This window comes from Cyrtonyx montezumae, unplaced genomic scaffold (assembly GCF_038088225.1).
Source record: "Cyrtonyx montezumae isolate F1298 unplaced genomic scaffold, pur_monq_1.0 scaffold_25, whole genome shotgun sequence".
In the NCBI taxonomy this organism is placed as follows: domain Eukaryota; kingdom Metazoa; phylum Chordata; class Aves; order Galliformes; family Odontophoridae; genus Cyrtonyx; species Cyrtonyx montezumae.
In genome coordinates, this window is record NW_027071992.1 from 9526711 (window position 1) to 9547955 (window position 21245).

General features: G+C 36.5%; 1 protein-coding gene across 1 annotated transcript in view; it reads left to right on the forward strand.

Moving 5' to 3' along the window:
• Positions 1–21245, forward strand: part of HCN1 (hyperpolarization activated cyclic nucleotide gated potassium channel 1) — a 191903-nt gene that overhangs the window by 162611 nt on the left and 8047 nt on the right. The window contains exon 6 of the mRNA XM_065739901.1: positions 10453–10693. Coding sequence (XP_065595973.1) covers positions 10453–10693 — 241 coding nt within the window. The remainder of the gene's footprint in view (positions 1–10452; positions 10694–21245) is intronic.

Here is a 21245-nt window from a genome sequence, read left to right on the forward strand (position 1 = left end):
ATATCATCTAAAGGCTCTATTTTTTTTTTTAATTTTTGTTTTAAGTTCTTTCACTGTGGTACCTCTTCTGCAACTCATGATCTCCCCAGATTATTATTTTTTTTTTTCCAGGCTAGCTGATAATTCCAGGATTTGCACATTTGCCTGCTGTATATTTGTAGACACTGATGCACTACTTTTACTATAGCCATTATTATTAATGCCTTTTAACTAGTCCACTTCTGCTAATTTGCCTTCTCTCCCCCAAGTATGATCTGCTATTGAGGCTGTTCTTGCTGTCATCATTCCTATTTGCACTCCTCAGAATTTCTTGTGTTCTTTACACCTCCTGTGCCATTTATACATCTCTTCTCCCTGCAGCTAACAATGTTAGCCAAAGCGGCACTCTCAAGAAAATTCCATCTTCAGGGCCGTCTGGCTGTCACTCTACTGAGTTACTCCCAGAGATTTCATCTTCATTTTTACCATCTGATTCTATTGCTTTTGCAGCCAGCTCTCCACATCTCACTCTTTCCTTTGTGACTGAGTAGCATCCTCACGATTCACTGCAAAACTGAGCTCCAGAATCACTGCTCTCAGTATTTTTCTACATGGCTTGCACTTCAGCCCAGTGGCCTGAATATGGGTCATGAGCTCCTTACACTTTGGTCACATGCTTCTTATAGCATAACAGCATTGAGCTGCTGTGCCTGATCCTCCTCCAGCACCCCTTGCAGTAGTTTCATTTAGAAGGCAAATTTAAATGGACTTATAATTAGCTTGTCCCTGTTAAAATAATAGAGCAGTGACGATGCCTGATTCAGAAATAGAAAGGGATTGGGCATCCTCCTTATCTTTCTTTTTATATCTGTTAAATATAGATGCGTGCATAAGTAGTTGACAATGTAAATATTCTATTATATACACACATAGGCACTCAGGTTTCCGTCACACGTTTGTCTAAAAAAATCAGAATAAATCTCATTGCCTACAAATGCCCTTCTTCTCCACTTTAAGATGTTTAAGTAGATAGCATATCATTGTTTTGTGAGTTAAAGTCAGGAGTTTGTTTATGCCATATATATAATAGGTCTCCATTGAGTAGTTATAAATGACATACATAAAAACTCTAAACTGTCTCAAGGTCAGATAACTAGTATTTATCCAGTATGAACAGTATGATTTAATTTAAGCCCCTCACTAATTACAAACAGTAGTTCTTTTAATTCATAATATCATAAACAGTTATTCATAATAACTGTTAACCTAGCAATTAACAAGATAACATTATTTCTGAACCAGAGCTCTTGGAGAGCTTTAAAATAACATGGTGTACAAACCACCGCCACTGATAGTTAAATAACCGTTTTCCTGGCTTTTGTTGTTAACTATGTCAGCTAGACTATATACAGAAGGTGTGGGTAAAGCACACTCACTTGAGAAGTAACTCACAGAATACTCAGTTGCCTTGGGCATTTGGGCTGTGAGGTACAGGAGACTAGGGGAGGAGTGAAAGGACAAGGATGGAGAGATAGAATGGCAGAAGGAATTTCTTGCCTGATGCAGCACTTAGAATAAATTCACAGGGGAGCTATTCCTAGGATTAAATTCTGCTCTTGACTAAACAACTGCAAATCAGAAATAGTCAACACACAAATTTATCTCCAGAATGTAGCTTTCTATTTCTCCTGAGGCATGTTGAGTTTTTCCTGCCACCAAGTTCTTTGTTTCAGTACTTTGTACCAGTCCCCAGGCAGTCTCCTGCTGGCTTCACAGTTTTTTCTCTGTCTTCATCCACAAGTTATTTTCTGCATGGCCCTTCTTACTTCACTGAGATAAGTAGAATTGTTCACCCATCTCATGCTGTTCTGCATTCCAACAAATATTTTACACAACAAAGCACCCAAATTAACACATTTTACCTAGTAAGTCACGCAAACGTAAATATAGCTCTGGCATCCCTTGTGAAATTCCACTCTCTTCCTCTCTCTCCATTTTTATGGCTTTCTGTTGTACACAACTACTCTTCTTTCAATCACATGGATCAAGCACTGACCTGAGAATAGCAACACTCTTTCCAGGACTTTTCAAAAACAAAATAATTTCATTCTGGCAATCAGGTGATATCTCGTTGACTTTGTTGCATATAAGAAGTACATTTTATTCAGAAGAACTGTAAGTAACATCTGAGGTTGTTTCTGGAAGGATGTAGTAGAAAAAAAAACAGATCACGTACAAGGTCAACCACAGACTGATTGGTGTTAGCAAGTGGTATCACAGTAGGTTCAGAACAAATGCAGAAGGACAAATATGGTTTCCAGAATCATCATGTTATCACAAGAAGGAGTGGAAGCTGCAGAAACAGTGGAAAAGGAATTGGACAAGGGGGAATGGTTTTAAATCGAGACAGGGGAGGTTTAGGCTAGACATTAGGAGGGAGTTTTTCACATAGAGAGTCCAAAGAGGCTCTGGATGCCCCATCCCTGGAGGCATTCAAGGCCAGGCTGGATGTGCCTCTGGGCAGCCTGCTCTAGTGGTTGGCGGCCCTGCACATGGCAGGGGGGTTGAAACTAGATGATCATTATGGTCCCTTTCAACCCAGGCCATTCTATGATTCTGTGAAGACTTCAGTCTAACATGCCAGCTACCCAAGGTATTATTTGGTAAATACTACATTATTAGTAAAACACACAAATAAAACACAAAGGAGAGTAACGATATTTTACTGTTCTGGAACACAAAACTAAAATAATGATTTTTAAATACTTCTGCCAATTGCAGTTTATTTATTCAGTTAGTAAAAGGAAACAGTATCTATAGCAACTGCTGCTATTATACATTAATTTTATATTACCTTCTGGAAGAAACTAGCTGTGATATTTTTCAGGATTTTTTTTTCTGTAGTAGTCACTTTTAGCAGTATGTATGGAGAGGGAAGAGCTTCAGGAAGTAGAGGATGGTTAACTGGCTCAAACTTATCTGAGATACCAGCACTTCCCAGGCATTCGTGAAATTAGACTGGCTATCTCACAATTACAGTTTGTCTTAAAACATTGCCTCATTCTGACACTTTTCTTCCTTTTTCCAACTGGAAACCAAAATTATGAGGCATAGAATATGTCAGAACATTGGAGAAGATTACATTTAAAATTACTTAAAAAGTTGCACAGATTTGGAATGGATACACAGTTCAGTGAATGAATGGATGGATAGTACCTTTTTTTCTTTTTTTCCTTCTTTCTTTTCTCTTCTGTAATCTTCTAAATATGGTATAAGAGAAGTGTGAGATGCATGGAAGTGCTCCTCCTTTAAGCTCAATTAAATCAGTTAACAAGCTGAGAATAAGATGGATATCCTACACCAAACTGACTTTATTGGGGGTTTGGTTGAACCATCACTTCTCAAAAGAATAATCATGTTTTATCATTTTAAGTTAATGCAATAATAATTATGAAGTATAAAAAATGTATCTAAGGAGTTGAATTAAAAAAAAATAAATCAGAATGATATAAAAGTACACAGAAAGCTAATGTTTAGCCAAAGAAGACAAGAAAACATACTTGGTCTAACCCATATCTTTGCTGCTTGCAAATACATAAAAAAGATTGCATTCTCTTAAGAGACAGCAATACTAGCTACCATATGCACTTTTTAAGGACGACTTGTCATAAAATGAGGTGAACAAAGCCAGACAGAAAAAAAAATAACCATGCACCAGCTTCAGCTCAGTCCTGGCAGAGTCCAAGCAGGGATTTCATTCAAAGATTGGCTGTAAAGCATGTTTATTGCTCCCTGCCTTTGCTCATCTCACAGCTGGTTGGAAAATTTTCTGCATCTGGGCTACTGATGTGCAGGTATGCTGGAGGTCCTGAGGACCTGAGGGCTTTGAAAATGTTAATACACAGTCTGCCCACTGATTTTCAAGGCAACTAGGATCATGTAGATTGTCTTTACCCCAGAGATTCTGTTGGGCTTTGTGCTTTGTCTGTGGGTCAAACACGTAGGTTACGTAAAATCACAGCATTCTTGTTCTTATGAAGTGAAAAGCTACAGGGGCTAGAGAGCAAGGTTTCCCAAAGCCTACACACCAGCTGTATTTACAGAATGGTAAAACATCAATGTCCTGCAAAAAGATAATTCCATCTCTCAGTGCATTTCCAGACATAAATGACAATATTCAAGAGTTAAACCAATATGAAATTTAAGCAATCTTTGTGTTAAAAATGCATATTGTTCTGGTACAGAGAGAAATCTGGTACAGTGTACAAAGAGAAATTTTGTGTCAGGCTGGGCCACAAGTGAAGCCCTAGAACTGTATTTTACCAACAGAGAATGCTACATAAAGTAATTGTAATAGAAAAACTGAAAGTTTGTGGAAAAGCCATCCAAAGAGAAAGGTCTGCATAGGCATTCTTACATGTCTAAAAGCTTTGGAGTAAAATTTATTTTTCAGGGAAGCACTCTGTTTGGTTGATTAACCACAATGTGTCAAAGCAAATTGAATAATTTCAGGTGTACCAGAAATAAAGGATATTGCATCCCGTTGCCACATGTATTTTTTCTGGCACTAAGCAAATTCTGATCTATGTGACTAACAGTGTAGTCATTCCCTCAGCAGGATGCTAACCCTAGTCCTCCTGATTGCCTGCTGTCATAAAATCTGTGAGGACTTAATATCTGAGAGATGCCTTCTTTCTGCCAAAGCTGACTACAACTGAATAACAGGTTAAAATTATGAAACACAATCATGAACACATACAGAAAATAACTGCTTAAAACCCAGACTAACTGCATCTGTTGCTCAAAAATTATGTCTACTATTTATTTCCATGGAAACTACAATGGATATGAAGAGCACAATAACACTTACTTGATGGAGCAAATTCTCCACTGCAAAACACTGTTTTTTCAACATAGTCACCACCAGTATCAATACAATTTCTCCAGCCATGAACAGGAGCCTGCATGCTGTGCTTGTCAAAGTCAGCACTAATGGAGGTGCTGTTGCTGTCACAACTGCTGGAACACACCACCCACTACTACACTGTCCTCACATCCAGTGTTTGATCTCCATAAAAACACAGCAAACATCAATGAATATTAATGGGTGATTTTTTTTCTACGTGGAGAAATGCAGTGATGTACCTTTGTGTCATACACACTTCAGTGTCAGATGCCAATTTGCCAGACTGCACCTTCGTTGCCATCAGTTGCACAGCAACAAGATGTAATGGAATATTGGTGGGAAGGTTTAACCTATACTGCCATACCACCATCATCCATCTCTGATGTCGTATGCTAATACAATAAAATAGGAGGTACTGATTTCAGAGCAGCCCTTGTAATATTCAACATGCTGATATAGCCCCAAATCACTAAATGTCATGCTTTTTTTTTCTGTAGTTCTCCATAAATTATTTGCTTAGTGATTTTCCTTTTGTGAATCATTTCTAAGAGAAAGAACAGTTCTCTCAACAAGGTCACTTTTTTTTTCAGTGATAGGAAAATTATGACTGCTTTAGTTTCTTACTCTTTTAAAGCAGAGTATTAAGAGAGACACTGAGAAAAGAAAAAATATACATATATTGTTAAAATTACACTATTTTTTTTTTATTTTAGTGAGTAGAACTGACCAGATTAAACAAACTGTAGCTATAAACACACATTGTTGGCCTCTACATAGGAAGGACACAGCTTGTGGATGGAAGTACTTACCATTAGTTCAATTGGATGTGTGGGAAAAATAAAACAAACAAACCATCAGGCATACAAGTTCTTCCAGAACTTCCTTATTTTTCTAGTAACAGCATTTTCCAGTCAGTCTAACTAAAAGCACTTCCTTTATCCAGAAGATTTTTCATGAAGAAAAAAGAGCTTAAAATTCTTTCAGATGCCATCAGAGAAGTGGATGACCACTGTGCCCGGTCATGTATAGTACATTATCTCAGCTGCTTCTGAAGGTGTGATATGACAAGATATGTTGGCAATGTTGTCCATTGCTCAGAAATATGGAACCCATGAAAATGTTAATATCTAAGGAGTTAATGACAGTTTGAAAAAAAAAAAATGGTCAGAAGAGCCAGTGTGAGTAATAAGTCCAATACAACATAAAGCAGCAATGCAGTCAGCTAGCTAATCTTTCATATAAAGAAGACCACTACACCTCTGATTTAGTCCTTCTGTACTAGTACTAGTCAAGTACTAGACCAGTACTTGTCTTTGATAACCACTTGCTCCATGTGAGTTTGAAGCACTTCTCCCCTTTAACCACTTCAGCCACGTAGAATGTTCTTAATACTTTTCTAAGCTTTTCATTTGTTACTGGTGTAAAGATGAGAAAAAAAACTCATCACTGTCTTTTCTGATAAAGATGCATGGTGGATCATAATTTGGTTCCAGTCAAGCTCCAAAGAAATAACTCAGAATATATGTGAAAGATGTTTATCTCCACATAAAATGACAACTTTTAATTAGGCATTTTTTTCTTTCTTTACTTTTGTTTTAAAACGCATTACTGATTCTCCTAGAGCTTTCTGAATTACATAAGGCACTTCCATAATCATGACTGTTTCTTTCTTCCTAAGATGATATTTGAAGCGATATACAAGAAGCTGAAATTATAGCACTGCCTGTGATTAAGACTCACAGAAATGTATTTTACTTGTTCTGAATGATCTCATATTTAAATAAAAGAACACTTTAAAGAAAAACAAAGCACTTAAAAATGACACATTTCTTTCTGCCTCAGTAATTTTCCACCTTCTAACATCTTAACTATGGAAAGCTGGTGCTTTAGCATAAACTTTCTTAGAGAACTGATCAACAAAATGAGTGCATTACCTGGATGTAACAACTGAAATTACCACAGCAGGATGGTTTTGTAGCCATGTTGGTACCTTCATTTGCTAAGTCAAACTGAACAGATAAGCTTTGTGTATACATGGGTATATAAAGGTATAGGTTATATATCAAGAGGGAAAGGTGCACTCAAAGAAGATGGAACAATTTAAAGAAATGAGATTCCAAATGTAAAAATTCTACAACAAGAAGGTGTTTTGATTTATTTCCCAAGAAGAGATGAGTTCTTTTTCTTTCGGGCTCAGCTTGCTCTGCACAGAGGGCCCATGTAATCTTGAGTTCTCCCCTGTGTTTTATCAGCTCTTAAAGCTATGAAGATAACATTATTTATTGCTTTACCTTTTTTTTCTATATATCACTGAATCACAGAATAGTTGAGGTTGAAAGTAACTCCTTGAGGTCATCTGATCCAACACCTGTGCATAAGCCTGGACACCTGCAGCGTGTTGCCCAGGACCACATCTAGACAGCTTTTGAAGGTAGCCTTCTGTTGGACTCTTTCTAGTACGTTCACATCTCTCTTGTACTGGAAAGCCAGGAGCTAGACTACTCAGCATGCTGAGTAGAGCAGAAGGATCACCACCGTTGACCTGCTGGCAGTACTGTACTTAATACAGGCAAGAATATCATTAGCCTTCTGAGCAGCAAGGGTACATTGCTGACTCATGTTCTACTTGGAGTTTACCAGGACTCTTAAGACCTTTGCTGCCAGTGTACTTTTTTACCCAGCCCTACTGATTCCTGGGGATACCACCCAGGTGCAGGATTACTCACTTCTTGTTGAACTTTGTGAGATTTTTGTCAGGTCACTCCTCCAGTCTGTCCAAAATCCTCCAGATGGCTGCATGCCCTTCTGGCGAGTCAGCCACTATTTCCAGTTCTATGTCACAAACGAATTTAATGTGAGTGACCTCTCCACCATCGTTCAGGTCATTAATGAAGATGTCAAACAGAACTGGAACCACTGCAATATACTGCTTGTTTCTGGCCTCCAACTCAACTTTGCACAATTGACCGCTATCCTCCTGGCCCACACATTCAGAGAGATTTCAGTCTACCATACCACCTGCTCATCTAACCCATGTTTCAGCAGCTTTTTTAAGGACCTTATGGGAGGCAGTATCAAGGCCAATCTCCCACGGTGGAAGCCATTTGACTTGACTTCTGGGACTTGTGATTCTTGAAAGTTGCTTGTAAAGACTGAGACAAAGAAGCATTCGTTACCTCAGCCTTTTCACTGTCTTGGACAACCAGGTCTCCTACTTGTCACCGAGATATTTGCAGAAATCCTTCTTGTTGCTCTTGATGTCTTTGCCAGATTGAATTCTGCACTTTCCTAATTCCATCTTACTGTCTCTGAATTCCTTCCAGGTTACCTGTCTTTGCTTTCACCCTTTGTAAGCATCCCATTTGTACTGTGTTTGGTCAGTATCTCCTTGTGCATCTATGCATGCCTCCTGGAACTGTTGTTTGACTTCCGCTTTGTTGCAGCACATCACTCCTGAACTTCGGGAATGTGATCCTTGAATATTAGTAAGCTTTCTTGGGACCCTCATCCTTCTAGGGCCTTATCCCACAGAACTGTACCAAATAAATCCTTGAAAAGGACAAAGTCTAAGGTTGTGATCTCTGCCCTCCATGCTTTGCTAAGGACTTTATTTACTTTATCTGCCCCACTTCTCAGTTTTTTGTGCTTGACAGCTTTTTCTCTAGGCTTTTTATTTCCAAGCTCTCTGTTTTTCAGTTCCTTGATCTTTTTTCAAAGTCAACCTTACTGATTCTTTTTTTTTCCCATTTCTTCTGGGTCCTTTGTGTTTCTTCCTGTTCCTCTCATTCTCTCTTTCTCAGTACTGCTCCACCTCATACTGTTTTTCTTCCTGCTGATGACTGTAGTTTAACTTTCCACTTTCCAAGCCCCTTCTGGGCTTACTAACCAGCTTCAGTATCATTTCAAGACAATTTTTGCTTCCTTTAGTAATTTCCTTTCTCTGCCTACCAGAAGTGCAAGACAGAGTTATTCACTTTCAGAAACAGAAAACAAGCAACAAATCTACTGAAAAGTCCCTGAGCAAAGCAAAAAAAAATAACTGTTATTTCCAGCTTTCTGACATCAGCCAATACAACAGCAAGACAATCTCATAGAGAGCAGAGAAAGTAGTCTAGAACTCGTCACGTGATGCCACCAGACTGTGAGCAGTGGGAGAAGAGAATAACTTCCCTCTCCAGGGAAGCAGTGGCTGAAGTTTCTTTTGTGCAAAATAAGGTTCCTTGTTACCTGTTTAAATGAAGAAAACAGGCTTTTCTTCATTCCTTGGAAAGACAGTCATCTGGAATCTCTTTTTAGTATGTATTATGTCACCTAGAATATACTTGAAGGGGTAGCCTGGGATTTTTCCCCATAACTTAATGTCTCAGCAGGATTCACTGATGTTGAGTGCAAGTGATACTTACATGGTAGTTTACATCTTGCTATGCTGTTGAGATAATTTTCATATTCAGACAAACACCACCATATCTTACATGAATTTTTCCAGGTATTTTTATGAGACAAGAGTTTTTGTTTTTGTTTTAAGAAAAAACAATTAAGTTCTAATTCTGATGTCAAGTATTGTGCCAGTGTATAGTGTATATCGCTAGTAGCACCCTTTGCAATTATGCTGGGTGGGAATCATAGCCAGACTGCTCTTTCTTTCCCTAAATCTCCCAGTTGTTACCCATCTTTTCCTCCCGCCTTTTCAGATTTCCATTCCTGCCATCTATTCTTCTACATTTCAGGTTTCTTACAACTGTAAAATAAATTCTGCTTGTATTCCTAACTCTTAAGTATTGTCTGCAAAGTTAACTTGAAATTTTGTGAGGAATTGTTCTTTTTTTTTAATTTAAAGTAATTAGGATTCAGTTGCTTTTTGGTAATAATACTCTTGTATAGATGTGATCATAAGTGGCTCTGCAAATATAAATATTCTTGGTTAGAAACAGCCTTAAGGCCTGTAGCAGTTTTAGGAAAAAAGTAGTGCTTTCTGAATTTAAAGATCTGTTGCATATGCATTTCTTTGAACAGTGAAGTGTACCACTCCATGTTTATAAGATGAATTAAATTCTGTGAAATAAATTTTCCTATTGATTTCAGCTAGTTCTGCAGTTGACTACTATGTGCATTTATATTTTCAGTAGAGTTGTTAAAATTAGATTTATATTACTGGTAAAACATTGGAATGCACAGGGCTAAAGTTTCTACTTATATAACTTTATCACTTAGTACAGTTATTGCAGTAGCTAATCTTATTGTTAGCTTTTCTGTGTAATTTCTAATTTTTATCTTTCTGCCTTTTTTTCCCTGTTAAAAATGAAGGGAAATAAGATGTGAAACCCACCAGAAGAAGACAACTTTTTTAGTACATATCAATACTGCTTTATTGGTTCTACCATCTCACTAAAAAGAGATGAAAAGTTAATGAAAATATTAAAAATTATGCACAGTGGGAAAAACAGAGAAATCCAATAACTGCGTAATTTGTGTTTGTGTGTGTGATCAAAGTAGTCTTTTTTCAATGCCATTTATAATATATATATATTTGCTGACCATCGTTACCATTACATTTCCTTTCCATTTAGGAGATTGTCAACTTCAATTGTCGGAAGCTGGTTGCTACCATGCCTCTTTTTGCTAATGCAGACCCAAACTTTGTGACTGCCATGCTAAGCAAACTGCGATTTGAGGTGTTCCAACCTGGTGACTATATTATCCGAGAAGGTGCTGTGGGTAAAAAGATGTATTTCATTCAGCATGGTGTTGCTGGTGTTATCACCAAATCCAACAAGGAGCTGAAGCTGACAGATGGCTCTTACTTCGGAGGTGAGTAGGAAAAAATGAACTGTGCCTTTGGAGTGAGTGCGCTAGCATGAAACCTATTCAGATAAGAGACATACAGAGATGTATGAATATCTTTCACCTAGACAATTCCAGTTGCTGGGAAGTACAAACAAAATGTTTTTGAATAATACATTCATTCTCTGCTTATTCTTCTAATGACAGTTACTGGAGATAGAGAATAACCTTCCTGAATCTAAGTGATTTTGAATGAAGAGCATCTCTTCAAAAAGGGATAGAAATTTGTAGTCATAAATGTACTTCTGAAAGCTAAAAATAACTGCAAGAGCTACATAATTTGATGGGATAAAAGACGGTTATTATTATGAGATATTTGGTGTCCTTCATGAATATTTCAGGCTGGCATTAGTGCTTTTTTACTAAATTTTTGCATGCAGTATTGATTAACCTTCCAGTATAAACAATGAGAAATTGGACTGTGACTAGATAAGCATCCAACAGCTGTATATTAATAAAAAGCAGGCAGGAATTTTAATCCAACTTAAATTCATTTGGTAATCCTAATGAAAAATAGGTATTCATTTTGATGAAGCCATCTCAATACTCATTTTTGAATGAAAGCAGTCGTTATTTTTTTCACATGTAATAATCAACCAGTACAATTTTCTTTTTCTGGTGGCTTTTAATTGTCTTTTTGCAGTAAAATAGGTATCTCCTTCTTAAAGCAGAGAAAAAGCCATTTTCCAGATGCTGATTGAACATTTGTATACTGCTGCTGCTTATGACCATTAGTTTGTTATTGCATTAATTTTCTGTTGAATCCCATAAATCATCCCAGAACTGAGCTGAGTCAAAAGCCTTTCAGAAAATGTTGGATTGAAAACCTAATCAGTAGCCTTTAGCTGGTGTACAGAAGTGGAATGCTTAAAAATGTGATGTGGGTTCAGAGTTTGAATTGGGCTACAGAGTTACTTAACAAATCCCATTTTAGAATAATATCCTAAAGCAACTCCTACTGATCTGGGCAGAAGGTCATGTCACTCTGCAGTAGCCTTTGCAAGGTGATTTGTACCAGTATTTGTACAAGCACTTCAGAAAAGCAGTCTTGTGCTTATCCCATGGGCTTAAACCATAAATGCTGAAGACAGGAGATTAAGAAGAAAGAAAAGGTAAATGCTGAGGGTGAAGAAACAGAGCACCCTTAGTCTTGGTTTCCTCTATGCTTAGCAGTGCCCCAGTTTATGAAAATGAATTTGCAAGAACCTGCATGCTGAATCTGGCCATAATACTTCTCTGAACCAGCAGAGGATCAAGGGAGATTGCAAATGGAAGTATTTTACATAACTGTTAGCTTGTTGTTGCAGTGCAAATGACTCCTTATCCCATCCTGTTCATCCGCTACCATTCTTAGCAGGACTGCAGATAAAAAATAAACTATTTGTGCTATCTGGACATCTCAAGAACTTACTATACTACATACCAAAACATCTGTCGTCATACAAACCCTCCTGGGATGAGACAAGAGGTGAAAAAATGTAGACAAGTGTCACTGAATCCTGACAGCTGCTGGGGCAAGTGGGAAATAATAGTGGCTGCTGTTTGTAGGCAGAAGGGGAGAGAGAAGAGTGAGCACATAGGGAGAAAGAACCTTGGAAAGCAAGTACTCTGGGATACAAAACATTGTGATTCAGATCTGTTTTAACAAAATACCATACAGCAGTGTGAATTCTCATCCATGTGGTTTAGACTCTGAAGAAAGACCTGTTTGACTGTGGTTGAAAAGAGGGGAAACAAGCTGCCCATCGAGTAACTGAAAATTCTGGTTTGTCAAAGCAGAAAACATCTCTAATACACTCTTCTCTCTGAAGAAGACACTTTTTCCCTGAAAAGCACACCACAATCTGAGCAGATCCTTCTGACCAACACAAACATGAAAAATGTTTCACAATGGAATAATAAGTGTCTGTTCAAATCCTACACTTAATCATCTTCTTTTTCTCCAGTGGAGACTTGCAAAATCTGAGACCAGATTTTGTTTAACTGGCATCCCACCTTGAATCTGGAACACATTTATTGGATTATCTTTCTTTAAAATGCTTTGGTACTAAGAAAATTTTATCAGTAGGAAGTTTCTTACATCCTGGAGTTATAGGAGAACTGGTAGTTAGTGTGAAAGCCAAGACTTAAAATGAACCAGTATTTGTTTAAAAATTCTTCTCAAAAAGAATGTGTCTGGATATCCACAGTCAGAGTAACAAGTAGAGAATTTTTTAGTTTTAGTATTGATTACTGAGACTACATTTCACCTCAGCCTTACATGGATTTTTGATGGAAGTACGAAGTGATGACTCTGGAGAGCCCATCGTGGATCTGGGCTTTATTACTGTATGCCTTTCATCTAATCTGTGCTCACTGTTTTCTCCTCACTTACATTAAAGATGGTAGACACAGAGATATTTTGGCTTGTTTGATGACAAAGCTGTCAGAAGAGTATCCTACCTCTTAAATTCTATGTGTGTTCATAAATCTAATCATGAACTTTGCATGTAGGAGCATTATTCAGCCTAGTAGCATGTAAGATTACAAAAAAAAAACAAAAGAAGTTTTTGTCCTTGGTATCTACTTCAAGTGATAGTATGAATTTGTATGATATCCTTTTCTATAGTCCACATTTGCTTCAGCCCTTGCCTTTGATGGAGAACAAAAAACATACATAAGGATATGAGTAGGAATACAGTTGGCCTTCTGGGCTGCAAGCACATATTGCTGGCTCATATACAGCTTTTTATCCACCAGAACCCCAAGTCTTTCTCTGTAGGGCAGCTCTCAAGGAGTTCTTCTCCCAGTCCATTTATATATCTAGGATTGCCCTGACTCACGTGCAGCACCTTGCATTTGACCTTGTTGAACTTCACACTCCACTTTTCAAGCCTGTCCAGGTCCCACTGGATTTTAAAGGTGTTGTGTTTGTTAAACAATTTTTTTTTTTTGTCATCTGGCCCATGGTTTTATGTACTTAGAGTTTACAATAATTAGTCAAGCATACAGCAGTGAAATATAAGACATCCTGGGATTTTTTATTTTTTTTTCCTGTCACAGTACACATTTATGCTTCTCTTCAGTAACACCCGAGTATTTTAAACTTAACTGTGCTTTGTGCTATAATCCTGATAGTAAATAGTAAGGAGAGAATTGCCAGCTTTCAGTCCTGCTGAAATTTTTCCTCTAGGTACCAGATGATTGTATTAGAAAATGCTCAAAGTCTTTCTTTTGTGCATTAGGAGGAGTCGGGACAGATTGTTTATTTTTTCCTCACTAAACACATAAAAATGTTAAAAAATACAGATTTTAAAATCTTTACAGGTGAGGCACAAAAATATGAGTCATTTACTTATAGGGAAGCATATGTTATAATTTATGGAGGCTTTATATAGCAGAAATAATATTTTAATGTATCTAATTACTCCAGTACTGATCAAACTTACATTATAACAATATATGCTATAAGATGTTGTCATAGCCCTAATAAAAGTGAATTCTGATTTTTGGTGGAGTAAATAATATCACAGTCAGTCTATAATAATCATATATTCATGGTTTACAAAGGTGTCATGATTAATAACAACAAGCATAAGTTTAATAGATTAAAGAGAAGTCTATTGTAATCACAGAATCACAGAATTGTAGGGGTCCAGAGATCATTGAGTCCAACCCCCTGCCAAAGCAGCTCCCTAGCCCAGGTTGCACAGGTAGGCGTCCAGGTGGGTCTGGAACGTCTCCAGAGAAGGAGACTCCACCACCTCTCTGTGCAGCTGTGCCAGGGAGAATAAAAGAGCTCATTTCCCACAGTTCCCTTCTTTATCTCATTTGGATATGTGGCTGCTGGGGCCGTTCAGCCACCACATCGAGTTCTGGCTCTGTGAAGTGCCCTTGCTTCCTGTAAAAAAAAAAAAAAAGCCTTTTCTCCCCTGATATCTAGTGATCCTTCACTTGTCTTTGTATTTCTTCCTCTAGTCCTGTACTCTGCTGGTGTTCACTGACAACCTGATATGGACTGCAAGCTGCTGCCTATGAAATGAAGGCAAAAAAGGAGCATTTTGCTACTATACAACTCATAATGTTACCCCTGCAAACATGCTGATGCCAGCATGGAGTGGTTTCATGATATCCTCTCCAGCTGCCAGTCCCGTACAGTCTTAGGAGATACTGTGGGCAGAGAATTCCTGATCCACCAAAGCACATCCTGAACTTTATTTATGCTTAAATGCTGTATCAGATTGGGACTGACATGCATACAAGAGTAAAAACTGTGAATAAATCCACCACTACCCAAACAGTGATCCTCAGAAGAACTTACTGAAGTAACAGGCTTTCAGGAAGCATATTCCAGATTATGCTGTTACTTCTTTTTCTTGCTTACTAATGAGTAGAGCACTGACTCCTCACTGTGGTCTCATCCTCCTTGCTGAAGATACTGGCATAGTGGCTGGCAAACTCAAAGGACAAAAGATAAGCCTTGTGTCCCTGCTATGTTTTTCCTCCTCCATCTGTTTTCCCACCTGTGTTTATACAGGCTTTCCTTCATTCAGCAGCCCAGACGTATGTTCCATGAAATTATAACTCCGTTTTTCTGTTTGTAACAGATATTGTGTAAAAGCTGAAGGAATGCCAATCTTGCTAGGGAAATCCAAACTGAGTGTGTAGGATGTGTAGGATATATTTTTATCAATTACGTTAGTCTGGGGCCCCCATGGAGATTTTTGTTGTGTTTGTAGTTGGAGGGAGTTTCCTAATTACAGTAGTCATGTGTGCAACAATTCATGTTCCCAATTTATGATGCATCACTTGTGGTTCCCTCTCCCTGCTCCTTTTTTTTTTCTTTATCCCCATTGGGGATTTCAGTGGTATCATGACACTTAGAGTCATCATAGACTAACAAAAACACATATTGCTTTAATTTTTTTTCTTCTTTTTTTCTGTGAGCTTCCAGATATGTCAAACATGAGGAAGTACACATGATTCTCTGAAACTACATTTTTGATACATGCTGACTTATGGTATATGTACGAGAGCTGCTCTATGTTAAGTTCTATATGTAGTGTCATTACTTCATGCATCGTAATAAGGGATAAATACATGCATCAAGGGTGTATGTAAGTAATTACCAAATACCACTGTTCATCTGTCAGAATCACATACGAAGCGGATTTCATCTCCATCTTTCCAGAATTTGGAGGCATCTTACAAGATTGCTTTTTTTTTCTGTTTTTATTCTGTAGCACTAGTTTGTCAGTGTCATTCATGGAATAGTTCATATTTTCAAATGTTTGGTGTTTTTTTTGTTTGGGTTTCTTTTTTTCCTAAGTTATTTAATTCCATTCTAATAGTTACCCTTTCAAGCTTTAGAGTCTAATAAATTGTATCTTTCATTTGTTTCAGCTTCTAGAAGTCCAATTAGACAGAACTACTTCGACCTAAGTATTATTTTTGGATCCTTTCCCCATTTCAGAACAGCAATTGTCAGTATATTTTAGACCAGTGCAGTGGAAAATAATACCATGGGAAATGTTGAGTCACTTTAGATTACATTTTGCCACTTCTTTCTTTCTGGGTACACTCTAGGTACTTCCTTTGGATGGACAACTTTAAAGGATTTGCAGCATAATATTGATTATATAGAGATAAAATGCTGTTCAACTGCCTTTCTGCTAACTGCATTACTCCTTGTGGTTTATAACTGAACAATATGATATGATACAACTGTATATTTTGCAAAATACTGCAGATGGCTGGTCATTATTTAAAGTAATGGTGAATTAAGGCTGTAAGAATCTTTACACCAATCCAACATCTCACTGAAAATACACGATTAATTATAAGTAGCCTCCCTGATGTACTTGCCACATTCTTAATGGCAAGTGCACAGTTAAATGCTTAAAGATCTCCAAAACACTCACTTCTGAAACACTTTTGGTGAAGATTATTGCTCACAAGATGTCATAAAAATGAAGTGTCCTTACTGGCACAAACTAGTCTTCCATTTTGATGATACAGTTTTCTCATGGTATAGCATAACTCCTTGTACTAAATCATGTTGTTCTTTTGACACCATATTTTACGTAGAAAATAATGTGCAGATGGAAGAACTTCTCCCTTTGTAGACATAGTACTATTTAAAAAAGTATAGGCCAATTTTTAAAAATGCTAGAGACCTTTTAAAGAAGTTAGAAAGAAAATGACTTGCCCTGAAATTCTACTAGAAAGTAGATTTTATTTTAGTTTTATTAATTAGCAATAAGTAAGATATATATTTAATAATATTATTAAAAGACATTATAATAAACCCCTGCTATCTAAAAATCATAGGCTTGAACTCAAATAATAGTTCTCATTCTGCAAATTCATGAATAGTTTAACTAATTTCTAATTTAGTATTTATAAGCAAGAAAACTAGCACACCCAAAATGTCACATCAGCATACCCTGGAAATTTGAAGTGACAAACACCAAATGGTAATTTTGCAAGTACCTTCACTTTTGCACAGTGTAATTTAACCTAAATATATGAGTTTAGATTAAATATTTAATCTAAATATTTAGTTTGGATAACTGATGGACTCTGATCATTTCTTTAATAATTCAACAAGAAAAAAAAAAAGGTGCAACATTTTTATACTCCACTAAAATTCAGCTAGAATAGTTTAATTGGTAACTGTAGCTCTTTGTCAAACCCAAGATGGGAAGAGCTGTACGCTGAATACATAAGGAATTAACTGCATTTTTTCAAGACAGAACAGGACTCCAAAAAATGGCATAAAATAAGTAGAACAAAGCCACGTTTGTACTTGACCAGCATAAAATCTAAACCTATATTTGGTAACATTACCAAGAAATATAAGTTTGTTGCTATTTGCTTGATTTTAAATCAAAAATGAAATGAATAACAGAAAGATCATGAGTTTTTACAGGATAATAACTGGCATATCTTAGTCTCTCTTGGTAGAACTAACACTTCGTTAAAATAGAATAGGAATCTATGGATAGTCTGTTATAAATAATACTGAAGACAAAGTAGAGGTTTGCATTTCTTTTTATTTTACATAACGATCCTAAGCTTATTTTCTATCAAACAGAGCTTTCTCCAAAGATTGAGCTGAGAAAGTAGGCAAGATGTAAGAAACATCACTGCCTTCGTTTGCTCTAATCATGAATCTTAACCACAGCTATTTGCAGCAGCAACAGAGAAAAAAAAAATAAAAGGTCAGGGTGCAACGTGAAATGGCTTTCTGGGGAAATGACATGCCTCTTTTTATAGAGGCTGATGTATTCTAACCTTGTATGTTTGTCTGTCTTTCTTCATGTAAAAGTAACTATGACTAACAACCTTTCTGAAAAGATTTAAATTTTACTGGCAATCTATAGTAAGCAAATTGCAATTAAATATGCTTATTGGTCTATCAGTTTTTACCTTAAAACAAGTATAGGGACTTCAAAAATTAAGTTGTATACCACTTTTGTTGAAAATTACAAGTCATTAAAGACTGCCTAATATGTTTGACTTACCCAAGCACCTAAGCCCACCTTCAAAATGAATATATTTTCAAAATATTTTTCCTATATGATCATTTACTTCTATCACAGAAGATAGTATTTTACAGCTCCTGACAATTTAAGTTAGTAGCATACATCAAACTGGGTTTCTCAGGGCTACTAGAAAGTACTCTATTAAGCCTTATTCAAGGAAGCGGACTGGTACATAACAAGAGTTGTTGGAAGAAATAACATTCTCATAGGTAGACAGCATAAAAGAGAAAATTGGATCAAAAAAGACCAGGAAGGGCCATACTTTCAGGATTTTTAACAGATCTTAATTAAATTTTAAAAATTGCTCACGCATTTCAAGGCATCCTTTTTAAATATTCCCAATAAATCCTACCGAAGTTTAGGTCAAGCAATTTAGGTGATTCTTTTTGAAAGAGTAGTTTTTCCCCAGGATACCTGTGCTATCTCCAATGAAATAAATGCACCTCTTTGCCAATTAGAAATAATATTGGAGAAAAATAGGAATAGAATTTCTCTAATTAAACCACTTACCAAATATCAGATGTATAAACATAAAGACTAAGAAAAACTTGGGAGGGAGACTGGTATGGAAAAAAATAATGGGAAGAAGTGCAGGAAAAGAGCTAATTATTCACCTCTACCTTAGATCAGGAAAGTAGTAACAAAAATTCTGTCATGGGTACTTGTCTCCAGCTGCTTCTAACTCATCTGTTTTGAATGCTACATCTTGTCTCAGGGAGGATTTGAAGACAAAAGTGACTGAGTCTGAAGGATACCTTCTGGTTTAGAGGGATAAATATAATACCTTTTGTGTTGTGAGTAGTGATATCACTCATTTTTTTCCAATTGGAGATTTCCCTTAAGAAGACTAAAACCCTTATTTTTACTTGATATTGCTCTTTAGTATCACCTCATCTTCAAACACTGAAGCAAATATTCTCTTCAGTACCTATTTCATTGTCTTTCTCTCACGTGACATGATACTTTTAGGATATCTTCATGATGGACAGATTATCAGAGTGCATGAAGTTCTTTTAGGGAGGGACAAATATTTGCAAACAAGAATAGTGTCCACCTTGTCATGAGGGGACAGCTAAAGAGTATAGCTAAAATTCTGTATTTTTAATTGTTATATTAATGAGAATGTAATGTACTATTTCCCCCAACTTTTTCTGTTTAGAAAGTGGACAATTTTAATCTTAGTGGTCAGTGCACATCTTCAATTTATTTTATTTGCCTTTTTATACTAATTTAAAAATTACAGAAATTAAATAATGAACATTCTAAGAGCTTGTGTCAAAATTTACAGCCAGGCATTTTAAATGACTGGAAACAGGCAATAAAAATGTAGAAGAAAGTAGCCTGCTATTATTAGTAGTATTTTTAATAAAATGGCTACCTAAGGGAAACAACTATCATAAACAATTCAATTAGATTTAGGCAAAGCACACAAAAGTGACAGAAGAGTGGAACTGAAGCTTTAAGGAAGTTGATTAGCTGTAATTGGGCATTTTCAGTCTTCCTTCAAAATAGCAACTTCTTATGAATCCTCTCTGGTTATCTGTCTATGTGAAGGCAACTTTATGGACAATTGTGCGCTCTGCAGACTCAAACTACAGGTCTGTAACTGTATTTACTGTAACTCAAGTGGGAAGAGGTATAGTTTTTGCACACTTTTCTTTTGGCCATTACTTACATACTGAATGTAAAAGGCAGTAAATGTCTCAATTTTCTTCCCTCCTTAACTTCTATCCTTTGCTGCAGTAATGTTCCTGTTTCGCAGTGACTAGATTTTAAGATTTCTCAAATATTAAACAGAATGGAGGAATGTATTTGGCTGAGTGTGGTCTGAAGCTTTTCAGTTCCATCCACTCTTGGATTTGGGGGTATATCACTCACTACTCCCCAGCAGTCTTGATTATGTAAAAACAATTTTGCAAAATAAGTGTGAAATAAAATCTGCATCGCAATTTGGCATGCCATTTGATCATTATTTAGAAGAAAAATGAACATTGTAATTGATGTAAACTACTGCCTATCGAATCATAAGACTTTTTTTTTTTTTGTTTTTGCACTAATGGAAGAGATTGAAATAAAAAGATAAATATGTAAAAAGCTAGAAAATATAGAAGTATTTGATATCTTCCAGAGTTCAAAAACTATGACAGACATACAGAAGTACATGTTAAAGTAATCCATTTTTCATCATACCGAATGGCTTCTGCTTTCTATATCAGCAATACTTAAGTCAACAAAAACCTATGAAAATGTTCTATTTCTGAAGGATGTCATATCCCAAGAACCTCTTATAATTGTTTGGAGCTCTGATAACCCTTTGCTAAAGAAAAGGTATCACTTAGTATGTTTAATAACACATTGGTCTCTATAAAATAAATAATATTCTATTCTGCTGTCTTGTTCACCTGGAATTTTCCATAGTATGTTAGATTGACTGACCCAAGTTTTTGAATGGCTTCGATTTTCTGTCTTTCTTCTGCTGCTGAAAGTTGCCAGATGGTCTGAATAGCTGCTTACCTATTTCCCCAGCAACAAATCTGCCTGCTGCATGATGAAACAAGCTTCCTGCTGAGGAACTGAAGCAAAAGTCAGCTGTCCTCAGCTGGAAATACACTTCATTAGATCGTATAATGTTCAATCTGACAGATAATAGGAAACCTTTTATGGCTTTGGAAATAGGCAGAGTTCTTAAAGCTGCTGTAGTTTACAAATACATAAAAGTTGCTAATTATTATTATTTTTTTTTATATGGAGAGGATTGTGTAACTAACACGCTAGTTAATTAACTTCCTTATTTCTACAAAAAATTAGTTTCTGTGTCCAGTAAAATGAACTTTTGCTCTAATTCAGATACTTCTGTCCTTGCAAAAGCTGTGCATATGATACTAATTCTTCATAGTATTTCATCTTTTACATGTTACTGTATATCATTCGAAAGTAAGAAATGTATTCCGTAGAGATAGGACTAGCTTAGTATCATTTAATGAACCAGCTGA